At 29.3% G+C, this 16,403-nt stretch overlaps 1 protein-coding gene across 2 annotated transcripts in view; it reads right to left on the reverse strand.

The window, feature by feature from the left end:
• Positions 1-16,403, reverse strand: part of LOC129920238 (uncharacterized) — a 222,849-nt gene that overhangs the window by 18,735 nt on the left and 187,711 nt on the right. For both annotated transcript variants that reach the window (XM_056001497.1, XM_056001496.1), the window contains 4 exons: positions 11,213-11,362; positions 10,184-10,366; positions 6,771-6,909; positions 2,369-2,578 (listed from right to left, as the gene is read on the reverse strand). In XM_056001497.1, coding sequence (XP_055857472.1) covers positions 2,369-2,578; positions 6,771-6,909; positions 10,184-10,366; positions 11,213-11,362 — 682 coding nt within the window. The remainder of the gene's footprint in view (positions 1-2,368; positions 2,579-6,770; positions 6,910-10,183; positions 10,367-11,212; positions 11,363-16,403) is intronic.

Raw genomic sequence — 16,403 nt, forward strand, 5'->3', positions numbered from 1 at the left:
ACAGAACTATAACATTGGGCGATTTAAAACTTGAGGTTGCAAGTAACAATTTGACTCGTATTTTTTTCAATGATCATGTGGTTAAAAGCTTATGTGTGATTTCTAGGTGCCATATTTTGTACAAAGTTTGTACATACTACAAACAAAAGATTTTGTTGATTTTCAACCAAAATCATTAAACTATTGCCTTTTATAGAAAAAAAAATGTACCTTGTATAAAAATCCTCTAAAACTCATTGAATGATATATGAAAGATGTCATTTTAAGCTCTATTTAAATGTTCAAAACAAAAGTTCTTAATAATTTTGGTTTTAAATAAACTTCTATCTAAACTTTGTTCTTTTTTTTTCATTTTTAAATGCAAACAATTAATTTATGAGAAAGAATTACTCATAAAAAAGGTTAATTTATCCTCTTTCAACGACTGAATATAGTCATTGCGATGACATTCCAAACGGGCCATTTTAAGTGCAATCCTTGGCTTGTTTTTCTTGAACTTCGGGTCAAATGACCTTGATTTTGCTAAGTCTTTGTTTTCTTTGAAAACCTTTGCGAATCATTCATGTTGGGTTTATTACATATTTAATATTCGTAAAAGCAAACAACATGGCGTGTTGATTGTAATACTTATAATATCATTTTGACATTTTATTTGAGGTTTTTCAACACAATTTTCACCAGATTGACACTGTTAATATTTTTTTTTTCATCTTTTTTTTTTGTCTGGTTGTCCTTTTAGGCTTAAATCAGTGAGCCATAATCTGATGAAGACACAAAATTTTCATAAAAAAAAAAAAAAAATTATAAAAAGGACAACAAAACAAGAAAAAAAAAGAATATACATAAATTTCTTCAACTAATCCCGTCCTTTTGACATGATTTTTTTTTTCCAAAAAAAAAAAGTGGAATAACCTCTGTATTATTATCAAGAAAAACCACATACAAACAAACACATAACGACATGACAAGAATTAGTAAACACAAAGACATTATTGTTATGTGTTTAGGGTGCCTATGCCATAGCCAAGGATATGACCATTATATAGACGAGTATAAGAAGAGTGACGCAAAAAAATTAGGACCCGTTGAATTTTTCATTTGGTTAGCCCCACATGAAAATATAGTTTCAAGACTAAACAACACAGGATTTTGAAAGAAAGAGAGAGTAGAAAAAGTATAAGTACCGAGATATAGGTAAAGGTTAGGTATAGAATATTCGAAAAACGTGTCCAGGTTTTGAATTAATTTTTCATCCTCTTTAGCTTTTTTATTTTGAAAGGTGATGTGGTGTAGTGTACCTTTACTTGGTTTGTATATACACTTTTCTACTTATTACTATGTGTTTGCACAAAAAAAGAAAATAAGCAAAGGCAATTTATTTTCTTGCTCCAGAGTCCCAATAATTGGTCCCACAGAGGCATTTGCCTTATTTTATATGCTCAACTTTTTTTTCTTCTCCTTCCATTTTCGGTTGTTGTTGTTGTTGTTATTTAGTTTGTCGTTTTAACTTTGGTCAAACAAAAAAAAAGGTTAGAAAGTAGTAGTTTTTTGTGGAAATTTGAATGATTTCTTTGCCAAAAAAAAATATAGAGACCGGTCCTTAAGTGTTGTCGGTATTTCTTGTTGGTTATATTTTCGTTAAAGCTTTTATGCATGGTTAACAAAGAAGGTTTTTACTTTTTTGTTGTGTGTAAAGAGCACGAAAATATTTTTAAGACAACATCCTGTATCTTTCTTCATTTTTTTTTGTGAAAGAAGAGGAAAGTTGTATAGACGCCGCGGCCGGTATATTGTAAGTAAAATTGTTTGGAGACTTAATTTCACTTGGGTGATGCCAAAATATTACCCTCAACACAATTGTAATCAAGTAAAAGGTAAAATGTTCACTGAATTATATATATTCGACAATGTAGTCCTTTTTTTTTTGTATATCGTCGGTGAAACCAGAAAAGTGTGTAACTCCATTTTAGCAAATTTTATAGGAGAGCAAAAAAACAAAATCGTTTTGAAGGCATTTGTATGAGTTTTCATTTTTTAATTTGCTAATAAAATAAAAACTATGAACTTTAAGGGGAATCTGAGTTTAAGGAACGGTAGATATTAGGTTTGTCTAACAGATGGCATTCAAATCTAGTTTTCAAAAAATTTGGAGTTACACACTTTTCTGGTTTCACCGACGATATGCTTTTTAAATGTTTGATTGTGTGTGGTTGGTTTTACATTTTGAAAGTTTGCAATAACATTTAAATTCAAATATTGATCTCATTGCGGTATGCAACATTAATTTTATTTGCCTTTTGGGGGGATTTTGGTTGGTGATAGTTTTTGGTTTGAAGGCAGGGGGAGATTTAAAATCTTTTTATCTTACCTGTGGAAGCATTTTGAGAAAACCAAGTAGAAATATAACCATAATGCTGGATGTCGATGTACAGAATTGCATTTTTAGAAATGTTACACAACATTTTTTGTTGTACCAAATTGGTAATAGGACAATGAAGGCGGTGCAGGATTGCAGGAAACAACATCCACATCCGATGATGACAAAGATGGGGCAATCTGATGAACGTATTATGTTGATCTGAAAGAAAAAAATTAAAAAACGATAACAATTTTTAAGGAAAATATTTGTCTTTTTTTTTTCAAATTGTCGAAACAACCTTTTGCCCAAAAAAAATGCATTTTAAAAAATTTTCTTTAAATATACATATCATGTGACATTATAATAAAGGGCTCTTAAAACTCTAATAACGCTTGTCGGCAACGAAAATAGAGCTTGAACAAAAACATACTTTTCTAAAGGATTTTTGTGAGCTGATTCTGAATCTGAAGTCAAAATTTCACTGGCACGTCACGTTTTCGAAATATTTGAATTTAAACAGGTCAAAAACGCGTTTTTTTTTGGTACTTTTTGGCGTTGAATTTCGTCAACGTTAATTATTTTTTTTTACAAAACTACTTACATATGTAATCTCCAAAAGTTATATTTTATCGTCTTAGGCCCAATTTATTCACTTCTATTATATTTAAAGTCTCCATTAAAAATGAAAAATCTGTCAAATCGCATACAAATTTTAAAATTTTCCTTTTTAAATGGCGACTTTAAATTTAATGGATTGTGAATAAATTGGGCCTTAAATATGTTGTATTTTTTAAAATTATTTTTTTCTAAAAGATATTTGATACCTATAGAAATGTATGATATCACAAAATTTTAGTGGTTGAGGCCATTTATTTTTTTTAAAGCAGATTTGAGGTAAATTCCAGTTTCCGACTCTTGATTGGATAAAAAAAAAGCAAAATATTACGGAAAAACATATATTTTAGATCATACGTCAAAAAACATTTCATTCAAAATTAGTTTTTGCTTTTTGAGACTTTATAGGGAACATAGTGATGAGCTTAAAAACTAGATGTTATGGAATAAATCTGTAAACAGTTTTGAATTCAGTATACTCAAGTTAATTTAAATCACCTTATTGCTCCCGATTTTTTTTTGTTTTTTTGACGACCAGTTTAATGGGTGAAAACCAAAAGTTCCCAACAACCCCTTGTCGAAAAAAAAAGGCATTGTTAAAAATTTTCTCCAAATGTATCAAGTGAGACATTAAAATAAAGGTCTCATAAATGGTGAAAATCAAAAGTTCCTTTGAGGCCTGGTTGCTTAGTTATTTGAAGCAGATATCTTTGGATCAAAATGTCGAAACAAGTTTTGAATTTAAGATTATGAGTTCATAGTGAATATGCATTTAGGTACAAAAATTAAAAATCTATAATTTTCAGATTTTCGAAAAAAATGCATTTTGAAAAATTTCTTCCAAATCCATCGAGTGAGACATAAAAAGAAACGTCTCTAAAGACTCTGTTATTAAATGAAAATTAAAAGATCCCTTGAAGCTTGGTTGCTGAGTCATTCGCAATCAAAGTTACTTTTTTTTTTTAAATTTAGATTTTGAAAGCAGATTTATCTTTGGACCAAAAAGTCGAAACAAGTTTTTAATTAAAGATAAGAATTCGTAGTGAGCAGGTATATCCATAAAAAAATCAGGAATCAATATTTTTCAGATTTTCAAAAAAAATCCAAGGCTTTCACTGAGGGAAAAGCCACCATAAAACAACGTAAAATCAATGAAAACCACATTGATTTAACTATTATTCGGAATGATTTTGCGTTGAAGATGAACATTTTAAAATCAACGTGGAAAAAAGGTTAATTTTTGATGGTTTTGTATCTTAAAGTCACATAAATCAAAGTATTTTATCTTTGAAACAAAGACGTTCAATTTATTTTTTCCCTCAGTGTACCCAAAAAAAAAAAATGCATTTTAAAAAATCAAAAATCCGTCAAGTGAGACATCAAAATCTCTAAAACTCTATTGATGAGTGAAAAGAAAAAAATTTCTTTGAGAGCTGGTAACGAAAATATTTGCAATCAAAATTATTTTATTTTTCTTAAACGTTTGAATTTTGGAAGCGGATACCTCTGGACCAAAGTGTCGAAAAAAGTTTTGAGTTAAAGTTATGAATTTATAGTTAACAGTTCTATTAGATACAAAATCAGGAATCTATATTTTCAAGATTTTCGAAAAAAAACCCTTGCCGAAAAAAAATGTATTTTGAAAAATTTCCTTAAAATTCATTAAATGAGACATTTAAATTAAGGTCTCTTTAGACTCTATTAATGCCTTAAAACCAAATTTTTCTTTGAGGTCTGGTTGCTGAGTTATGTATTTGCAAACAAAGTTACTTTTTTATTTTAAATTTTTTATTAAACACATTGACATAAACATTAGGGTGTTTCAAAGTGCTCAACTATGGAATTTTCAAAAGTAATAGCTTTTAAAAGTTGCATTGCTTATCAAAATTAAATTTTGCGTTTACAATTTTCATTTTTATTAATATCATTGGCTTGCTCAAAATATAGGAAGAAATTGAAGAAATTTGGATTTTTAGAGATTTTTGAAATACATATATGTTTTTTTTTTAACTGCACCGTTTGGATACAAAAAAAAAAATATATTAAATATTTTTAGGCTTTCTCGTGAAAGATAATTCAAAGAATAAACTTTTAAGCTTATCTTTGTTGAAATTGAACAATTAGTTAAGAAGCAGCGAAATAATAAGCGAAGGAAAAAAATTATTTTTCCATATAAAATCGTTTTTTTTTTTCTTCAACCGATTTGAGCGAGCCAAAGACGAACGATATTATAATTTTTTTTGTTTACATATTAGGCCCGTTCCATTGGAGGTGGTATTTTACTCATGAGTAGATCTAGTACTAGAATTAACACATGATCTTCTACTTGAGGAGATAGGAATGTGTAGTTGTTGTACTAGATTTCTACTCACGAGTAAACTACCACCTCCAATGGAACAGGGCTATTATTTGACCACTATTACATTGCAAAATAAGAGTACTTTTTTGCCGCCATACAAAAGTGACACACCCTATTAAACATACATCATCATATAATAAAACGGCAAACACTTATTTTGTGGTACAAAATACGCGGCCCACAAAAACCAAAGGGGCTTAAATTATATACCGAACGATAGGAAATTTTATCTAGATGTGCAGAATGTATACTTTATTTATTTTTTTATTACCGAAATAGATAAAAACAATAAACTAAAATTGAGGAAAAAAACAAAAACAAATGTGCTGAACCACGCCCTCTCCCTTCTGGAAGTGGAAACTTCTAAAAGCAAAGACGAGAACCTTCGAAGACATTCTCGAATTTCGAATAAAATTAAGTGTTGCATATTCTTAGTAGTAAGTAAAGTGATTTATATAGTGTGCTTATTTGAGCATAAATAAAAGTTACAATTGGCACTCGAATTTTGAGTGCGGGGTCGGCTAGTATAGCTTGTTATGAGTAGGTAACATTTTTAAAAATATTTTTATATTAAAAATAATGATTATCCTTCAGGATGTCATTTACGGAAGTTGATAAAATTGCACAAGCAATAAGACTTTGTTTTTATATCAAAAAAATGTCATAAAATTATAATATTTAACATAAAAAACAATTCACAATTGTTTGCAACTTTATTTGTTTTTCTTCATTCAAATTTTAAGTTCTGTCACGCTTCACAAAAACAAAAAAAAAAAAAACATACTTCCACTCATAACCCACTGTTTGGAAAATAAATTAAGTATTTGCAATAAAATGAAACACAATCCATTAAAAAAGCAGCCCACCCATGCAAAGCAGACCCATTTTGCAATATAATTGCCGCGCATTAAAATATCTTAAAAATACCCTCCTCACATCCTCATATAAAAACAAAACGAAAGGAATATAATAACGCGAATTATGAATTTCATAAAATGCAAGCAATTTACAATTTTGTTCTTAATTCTTATTTGAATTTTTATATGTATTTTTCGTTTCACCACATTTGCCAAAAAAATTATAAAAAAAAAAACGAAAAAAAAAACCATGTTAAGGAGAACATTGTTCATTCCCTGTGGAGTTACATTGTTAGACAGCAGGAGTTCCAGGATCTGAATCTCTCTCCCGGGATAGAGAAAGAGCGACACAGAGGCTACTTCATTTTATTATCAACCCCAAACCACCAAAACCAGAAAAGAAAAACTTCCCAACCCCCCCCCAAAAAAAAAAAAACCTCTCCAGCCAACATCAACAACAAGAGGAAAAACTTTAGTATGGCAACAATTACAAAACAAACATTAATTTCCCCAAAGGAAAAGTTACAAAAGGACCATAAACAGGATGGGAGTTTTATTGCAGTTTAAGTTTAATACTCACGTTTTCGGTCTTTTTCGCAAGCAGCACCACAAATGTTCCAGATAATGGGCAGATACATCGCGTTATATTCGCCATGAGATTTTTTGTTATACAAGGTTCTGTGCGCCAAGTGGACTCGAATGTTGCTTTATAATCGTGCCTAAAAAAAAAAAAAAAAACAAAAAAGAGATTACATGTTTTGAAATTATTTTATTTCTGTTTTAACTCAGGCAAGCGTGTGAATTTAATATTTATCGAAAAGTTTCTTTCTTTTTTTTTGAAATTAATGAAGTTTTACTAAGTCGAGAGAGATTTTATTTTTTTTTTTTTCAAACGAACGTAACGAAACACCCTGTTAACAAAGTTAATTGCTGTAAATTTACGCTGCTATTCATTTGACTGCTGTGGCAGTTAAATTTATAATATCTTTCTTTTTTTTACTTTTTGTCGAATTCGTCGTCATTCAATCGATACCTTATCACTTAGAGTTGGAATTTATTACCCAAGGATCATATAAAATCGTATTTCATATCGGGTATTTTTGGACTTTTGTTTGTTTGGAAAAGGCAATAAAAATACGATTACTTTTTTTGTTTTTGGTCTTTGGCAAGGTCATTATTATTTGATCGAAGAATAATTTATTTGAGGTAGGGGCACAGAGTGTGGCCAAAGGAAAAACAATGTTTACAAAGTAAACAAAAGTCCGCAGGGTCATTTTTATGATGTTTTTTTTTTTTTTTTTTTTTTTTGTAGTTGGTGAGGAAGTGATTTTGATTTGAAAGCCATTTAGAATGTTTTTTGTTTTTTTTTTTTTTATTAAGTAAAGTTTTTATCAAAAAGAAACTTTTAAAGGACTTTTGAATAAAATTAAGAAGTTTTATTTTTAGAATAATTTTCATAATCGAGAATAGATAATGCGGATTTGTTTGATGATTTTTTTTTTTTAAGAAATCGCGAGCAAAAGAATTATCATTCCGGAAAGCTGTGACCTTTAAAATTGTGTTTTTTTTTTTTTTGTTTCAAAAACAATACTTCCAAAATTATATTTAACGTATTGTGCTCCGATCATCAATGTTTTAGTGTTTAAATATTCAAAAACCAGCCAAATGCTTTTGCATTTTTTGATTAGAAAGATAATAATTAAAAGAAACGTTATAGGCTGATTGGCAACTCTCCGGAATTTGACCGGAATTTGAGTTTTGGTGGCGTTATGGACGCGTTTTGGATGCATTTTTTCGACGCGGTATGGACGCCTTTGGGACGATTTGGACGCGTTTTGGATGCGATTTGGATGCGTCTTGAACGCGCCTTGGTCGCGACTTGGACGCGTTTTGGACACGTTTTGGACACGTTTTTGACACGTTTTGTACGCGTTTTGAATACGTTTTTGACTTGTTTTGGAGGCGTTATGGACGCGTTTCAGACGCGTTCTGAAGCGTTTGGGACGCGTTTTTGATGCGTCTTGGATTCACCTTGGTTGCGATTTGGGCGCGTTTTTGACGCGTTTTGGAGGCGTTTTTGACTTGTTTTGGATGCGTTTTTGACATAAGTTTTTGATATACAGTGGTGGCAAAATAATTAGAAACGTTCTCTTTTGTTTACAAAATGTAATTTGTTCTTACTATAAATACAAAATATTTAACAAATTTTTAGCACACACGAGTGATGATATGATCCTTGTAACATTTTAGGAAAATAATTGTAGAATTTATCCAACAAAAGAAAAATATTGCAAAAAATCTAAAATATAGTCAAATTTTGTGTGGAAATATGATTAGAAACACTGAGGAAAAATTATTAAGAATTATCCTGTTTTTGATTTTTAGCATTTACATTTGCAAAACTTGGTGAATTAATTAAACGTACAATTAATAATAAGAACTATCACCAACTGATTTCTATAAGTTGGTTTATGTGGTTGCAGTCTTCGAAAAATGCCACATGTTCCGAAAAAAAAAAAAAAAAAAAAAATAAAATAAAACGTCCTTAACAATTCCTGACAGACCAACCCCTTACGTTTTAGAAAAAGGAGGTGCAATAAAGAGGAGATCCTTAATAAAACATCGAGCTCTTCAAATGTCTCTGTTAATAAATATTTCTAATATTTTTTATTTATATTAAGAACATACATACTAGGGTGGGTCAAAAAAATCGAAATTCTTTTTTTTGAATTGGTACTCCGAAAAATCAATTGCTAGACCCCTCTAGAATATACACACCAAATATGAGCTCTTTATATTAATGGGAAGGTCCTCCGCTTTGCAATTTTCCATTTTTACATCAAGCTTCTACTAAAAAAAAATAATTTTTTTATTAATTGACTTTTTAACAAATTTCTTTTCATATTCTTGTAGGAAATTGAACGCTCTACAAAAAAGGCCTTTTACACTTTTTTCGTTTATCTAACCGTTGAATAGATATTTGAGGTCCAAAAATCAAGAAAATCTTTAAAAATTCGTTTTTTGTTCTTAATTTTGTAACAAATTGAAAAATTATAATGATCAAACGCGCAAGACATATTCTTGTTGGAAATTGATTGCTCCACAAAAAAGGTCTTATTAACTTTTTTCATTAATCTAACCATTCTAAAGATATTCGAAGTCAAAGTTAAAAAAAAATATAAAAACATTTTATATTTTTAAAAAATTTCTAATTCACTGAAACTTCATTATTTTCAAATTAGCAAGATATATTCTTGTAGGGGCTTAAACGTTCTACAAAAAATTCCTTGGCATCAAATTGATTGCTTTAACCGTTTAGAAGGAGGACCTTCCCATTAATATAAAGAGCTCATATTTGGTGTGTATATTCTAGAGGGGTCTAGCAATCGATTTTTCGGAGTACTAAATCAAAAAAAAAAAAATTTCGATTTTTTTGACCCACCTAATACATATATGTATTTTGAAAAGAAAGAGCGTGTTTCAGTTATTTTTCCACCACTGTAAGTTAATATGAAAGAGAAAATAATATAATATTTTTGTTTGGTACTACTAAATAGTAACTAGTAAATAGTAATATATTCCTAAGAACCAACTATCAAAAATTTCCGCTAAAAAATCTACCATAACTTTTAATATTAAATATTTGTCGGCGGCACATTTTGTTATGTTTTCTTTTTAACTTTGTTTGCTCTCGGCTCATTTTTACTCTATGCTCATTGCATTAAATTTATTCTGAGAAAATTAAAATCAACAAATTTCACATTCAATTATTCGTGGGAAAAAAATGAAAATTCATATTTTGAACGGAAATCGCTTATCGCCAATAACAAAATACTGAGAAATTTTTCGCTTACATTAAAAAAAAACAAAAATTTCATATTGATACAATTCGTTGAAATTGTCAATTGTTACGAAAATTCAATTATTTTTAATAAGTTAACTCCTAGGATATTTAATCCTCCAGGAGGTTATTTAAAAAATTCCCCTACTTACCCACAAACTGGTATCCAATCACTGTTGATGTCTCTTGGTTCATGTTGAAAGATAATCTCAACATGTCCAACATCCAATGGCAAATCTAATGGCTCTCTTGTATTGTCATTGGAACGATTCGATTGAAAAAGCCACGTTTGAACCACTCGAGATGCCAGAATATAATCAGTATCTTTAGAATCACTAAAATTAAATTAAAAAAAATAAAATAAGTATGTTTAAATTAAAAAATAATTTTATTTCAAAAAAATTAATTAAACATTATAAAATTTAATTGCATCCAAATATCCCAGGCAAAATGTCTGCTAGTCTGTGTCTGGGACACACAGGAATGAAACCGAAAAATAAATATCTCTCTTTCTCTTTGTGTGGTGGTGGGAACTAAGTCCTGCTGTGTGTGTTACTATAATTTGAATAAGCCCTCAGGCCGTGTCTGCGTCCATAGTCATTGTCGTTCGTCCTTGCCGCAGTGAAAGAATATTCCAAACCGACCAAACGACGCACAACGACGACGTGTATTTAACTACAACAAAACGCCAGGAACTATTATAATTATTATGAGAGTTGCATTTAAAATATTTTGTCTGCTGGACAAAGAATTTTTAATTGGATTTGGATTGAAACTTATTAAACAATGCGACAATGCGTGTGTTGTGCTGTGCCACAATCTATAAAGTTTTGTGTATTTTCTTGTAATAATTTTAATGAAGTCTACTTATTGTTTTGAAAATATTTTAACACAAAAGATAGGGAGAGAGAAAAAGTATCTAAACTTCACTTTCAGTATCTATCTAAATAAATACAAAATTGATTAAGTTTTAAACAACACAACACTATTTTATTTGTATGCAACGAAGGTACGTGCCACAAAGGATCTTCCATTGTGTCATCAAAAACTATATTTTCTCTTTGAAATTAATTCCAAAAGTTACCATACAACATCAAGATGACACTACCATGCAATTGTATACCTCTTTTTCTACCTTTTTGGTAGTAGTTTTATGTTGTTTTGTGGGTCTTAAAACTTACCTGCCACGTGAGAAATAAGTTTTGGGTAGAAAACTTTTCAAATTTTTGTACGATATCACTGAGGCGAATATTGTTGAATTGGCCATTATGCTGAGCAGGAGTTTCGACAAAGTAATGTCCATGTAAAGTTGGTCGGAAAAGAGGTCATCCCTGGAAATGGAAAGTTTATTTTTTTTTATATACATATACCGACTAGAAGTGTGATGATGATAAGTCTTTTAAAATATATATTTTGTAGTTATTTTTGGAAATAATGTCAATTATAATTTTGGATTTATTGTGGTTGTAAATAAGTTTTGAAATGGTGACAGGAAGGTTGATTTTTTTTTTTCAAATCTGAAAGCTGTGTTCACTTGGCCCCAAAAAGTGTCAAATTTTTCTAATATTTTTCCTTAAAGATGGCCACTCCTAGAATTGTTTTTTATATTTTTTTCTGTGAAAAACAAATTTGTTGGTCAAAAAATATGTGTATTTGCAATTTTAAAAGATGACCATTCTGAAGAATACAATTACTTAAAATTTATTTCTGACTTCCTGGCAAACGACTGAACCGATTTAAACGAAAATTTGTATATAAACCTTTTTGATAAATAATTTCATAATTGTTGTTTATTTTTTTTTTTCGTTTTAATGCCAAACCAACTTTTTTTTGAAAATTTTATTAAACGACTCCAACAATTAAAATTTTATTTTGTAAAAAATCTTTGTTATAAAAGAAATTAAAATGGATACTTGGTTTAATATAATTTTAAAAATAATTTTTAAATTACCTACACTAGTGGAAAAAATGCATAACATAATTTTCTCGATTTTTTTAGTGATTTTTGAAGGGCTATATTAAGTGGAAAATGCTGGTATTAAAATTTCAAAAATTGAATTTGAAAGTTCCATTGTTCAAGTTTTCAAATATTTTATTTGACAAGATTTAAAAAACAACCATTATCACGTAGTTCTAAGAAATATCGCGCAACAAAAAATTTAGAAATATTTTTTTTTTTCGGTTTACACAGAGAAAAATAGACCACATAAAATAGAACAAAAACAATAAGATTTCTCTATGGTTTTCATCCAAGAAGGAAACCTTATTAAAACAATCGGGTTTTCCTTATTGTTTTAAAATCTGCAAAAAAATAAAAAAAAAGATGACCAGGCTGGGAATCGAACTGGAGACTTCAAATCTTTAGTCGCCCACCTTACCACCTGAACCAACCTGCCATGAAAATATAGATCGCGATTTTTGTTCTAGTGCTAAGTTGCAAAAAAAAATCAACTTTTCAGTCATATTTTAATAAGATTTTCTCTATAAAAATAATAAGAAATCTCCTTAAAAAAACCTTATTAATCGTTGATTTTAATAAGATTTCCTTATGAAATGTATGGACGGTAAAACAATATGGCAATCTGTTAGTTTTTAGCGGGTCATATTTTTCTCTGTGTAGGTACTGACCAGACATTTCTTTTGCTGAGCTAAACCATTTATTGAGGTTCAAAAGCCCTTCACTCAAATTCTTTGAAACACAAAAAACAGTAATAAGTGATTTAAATTGGCAATTAAAATTCGGGATCGGGTCAAAATTCTGGCTTCAAAATTCTGCTTTTCAAAATTCTGCTTTTTTAGCGAAAATTCTGTTTTTCAAAATTCTGCTTTTTTTCTATTCTGTTTTTCAAAATTCTGCTTTTTAAAATTCTGCTTTTCAAAATTCTGCCAGCATTATATTTGAACAAAAAAATTCTGCTAATTCTATTTTTTTTTTTTTATAGCATATGCGCTAACTAAAGAAAAATACACATCATTAATGTAATTTAACATTGGTACTTTCCTAAATTTTTTTATTTAAGTGTCGCAAATATTTTTTGAAATGCATATACTGACTTTCTTTCAAATAAAATATGTATACTAATTGGAACCGATGTTGTACATTCCTTTTCTTATTCAAAATTTGAATATTCATCTTTATTTGATAAATTAATAAATTTTTAGTTATTTTCGGAAATGTTTAATATTAAAAACCTTTTCTTAATATTTTCAAATTTATTCATTTATAAAACAAAAATTAATTCGCATTTAAAAAATGACAAATTATGTAGGTAAGTAATCAAATAAGCAGATAATTTTTCAAAAAGATGATTTTACAGAATTCTGCAAAAAAGTAAAAAAGGGTTTGGAAAATGTTAAAAAGCGCGCGCTTTTTAACATTTTCCAAACCCTTTTTTAATTTTTTGCAGAATTTTTAAAAGCAGAATTATGAAAAGCAGAATTTTGAAAAACAGAATTTTAAAAACAGAATTTTGAAAAGCAGAATTTTGAAAGCAGAATTTTGTAAAGCAGAATTTTGAAAGCAGAATTTTGACAAAAGAATTTTGACCCCGGCAGAATTTTGACCCCAACCCTTAAAATTCATCTTAAAAACTTTACCTAACCAATTAAACTAAATATTAATTTACAATATTATTTCAGAGAATATTATATCAATAAACAATATATTGATCATTATCTGCCAAGATTTATCTTGCTTTCCTTAGATTTGATAGGAACGTCGCGTCATTGCTTCCTTTATTACCCTGCTGAATGCCTTAGGAATTAAGATTTAGTCTCTAACGATAAAGCTCGATATACGGTTTCAGATTGTTTGCCATCATCAGAAGACCAGGAAATTGCTCTCCCACCTTGCGCATTCTGGAAAATGTTTCCTGTGACGGATTTCCTAAATGTTGTCAACCATCTTTCCATTGTTTACCTTGTTTAGTTTCTGTGTATCACAAAATATCTCTTCATATAGTTTAAACCCTTTTCTGTAATTTGTATCTTCCCATGTGTAAAGGACATGATGGTTTCTTGCCAAAAGACCAATATCCTTTTTAGTCGTCATATATGTATACTATTTGAAGGAATTGCTTTTAGTTAGGATATTTGATTTTGAAACGATGCAATGAAGCTCTGTTTAAATTGGAAATCATTTGTTGAGAATAATAATAATAATAATCAAGCCAATTCACGTTTCTCGAGTTGCAATTAGGGTTGAAATGTTTCATCAAACGTGCGGGAAATAAGTAAACATGTGACTTGGTTTTGATTCAAAAGGAGATGTCTTATACTAACTACGACTTGGAACATTGAACTTGTAAAAGAAGTAAGGTAATCTTCTTGGAATTTGCTTGGAAATCCTTAAAATTTATCGCAATTTGATAACTGTCAATACTTCGTTAACAAGTAGAAAATTGTGATTCGTCAAGTTAAAATTGTTCAAGTTGAACAATTGATCTGCGTACTCATACACCAAAATTTCTCAAATAAATCAATCCTTGAATCCTTAATACACATAATGGCAGCGTTAAATAGCACATTTTCCTGCTTCTGAAAATTACGAGAATGTGCTCTTAAATCGATAATACCCATGTAACAAATCCATTTTAAATTTTTGTTCCTTTCGCTTGGTTTTTTTGTGCAATAATTCAATCAAAAAGTAAATCCTTTCTTACTTATGACATCGAGTAGAGTTTGTACTTGGTATAATACCTAATTGCCATATGAAACTAGATAGAAGCCAACACACACACATACTTATACAAATATGCTTGCATATGTGTACGAGTAATGTAATGTACGTAAAGTGCGAGAGGACAATAATAATTGGATTAGGATAAATTGCCATGGCATCATTTCCCATAAATAGTGCTTTGATCACATTTTGTGTTTTACACATGATAAAATATGTGCTTGTGTTTGTGTGTATTTAGAAGGCATAGCTTTTACTTTATATTATTGCAAAAAAAAAAAACAGGATGGAAACGACTACGACGACGAATGAGGATACATATCTTAATTTTGTGCAAAACTGCGATTATTATTATTAAGTATAATGTTACTATGTGTTTCCTTTCTAAAAGAATTAGGAATTTAACTGTATATAATCATGTGATTAGGGAAGACAAATAAATATACGTTTGAAAAGGGATTTTCAAGGCTGTGTTCTTATTTGAAATTTAAAGATTTAACAATTGATTTGATAGATTTATGGAAGAAAAGAGAAAAATACAAATTTAATTTACTTTGGAAATATAGGATTTTTGCTTTGCTGCATTAATATGAACACACCAATTCTGCAGAATGTTTGCAGGCCTGCGTTAGTACAATTTTCAGCAGTCACTGAGTGTTCATAAACGTCAGAAAAAAAAAATAAAAAAATGACCACAGAATGAGTTTTGTTTAATAAACAAAAAATATTTACTTTTGTTTTTAATAACATGGAAAATTTGTAAACCGTGTTACATTAGGATGGCGCAAAAAAAAAAAATACATATTTTCTTCTACTTTTCATAGCGGAAGAAAAAAAAGACGAGTGGTTCACATTTGAAACAAATTATCGATGAAAAAAAATATTTTTGATTGGGGTGTTCAAATAGATTTAGTTGCAAATTGCTTTTTTCTAGATATTTAATTCATATTAAATTAATTAAATCGATTTCGGTTGAATTCCAAGAGTAAATGTAAAATATACCATTTTTCTGAGCCCACTAATGTGAAAAAAATCAATTTAAACTCATTGTATCAAGAATTACGATTTAGAAATTTTCTGTGTCATTAAAATCTAAATTTTTCGAAAAATGAAAAAACAAAAACATTTCTTGCACCACCCTAATTAGTAATTTTTTTTTTTTTTATACAATACTTACATTTGCTCTAATTAATTTTTTTTTTACAATATTTATATTTATTAACAATAAAAACATCGAATCAAGATCCAAATAAACTTCTTCGCGAGTTCTGCAGATATAAAATTTTGGCTGCGCAATCTGCCCGACGTTGACGGACATAATGACGTCTATGAACAGCAGTGGGACTAAGTTAGTCCGATCGCAGATCGGACTTTATGAACACGTCTAACGCAGCCCTATGAGGCAGACGTTTATGAAAACACCCAAGATTCTTTAAACACTTATTCTGTCCTCCATTTTGGGACCACCATTTTGAGTAAAAAAAAAAGTTAGTAGCTTTTTCGTATTTCTTGTATACCTATTGTAGGTACTTCAGTGTACAAAATTTCATGACTTTTCATCAAGAAATGGCCGTGAAAATGATTTTTGAAGCCAAAAAGCACCAAAGGCACCACTGTGCGACAAAGAAAATAATAAATAGCCAAAGATTTTTATATTTTCATGACTTTCAATGATTGTGTCAACTTCATTTTTA

This window comes from Episyrphus balteatus, chromosome 4 (genome assembly GCF_945859705.1).
Source record: "Episyrphus balteatus chromosome 4, idEpiBalt1.1, whole genome shotgun sequence".
Classification (NCBI taxonomy): domain Eukaryota; kingdom Metazoa; phylum Arthropoda; class Insecta; order Diptera; family Syrphidae; genus Episyrphus; species Episyrphus balteatus.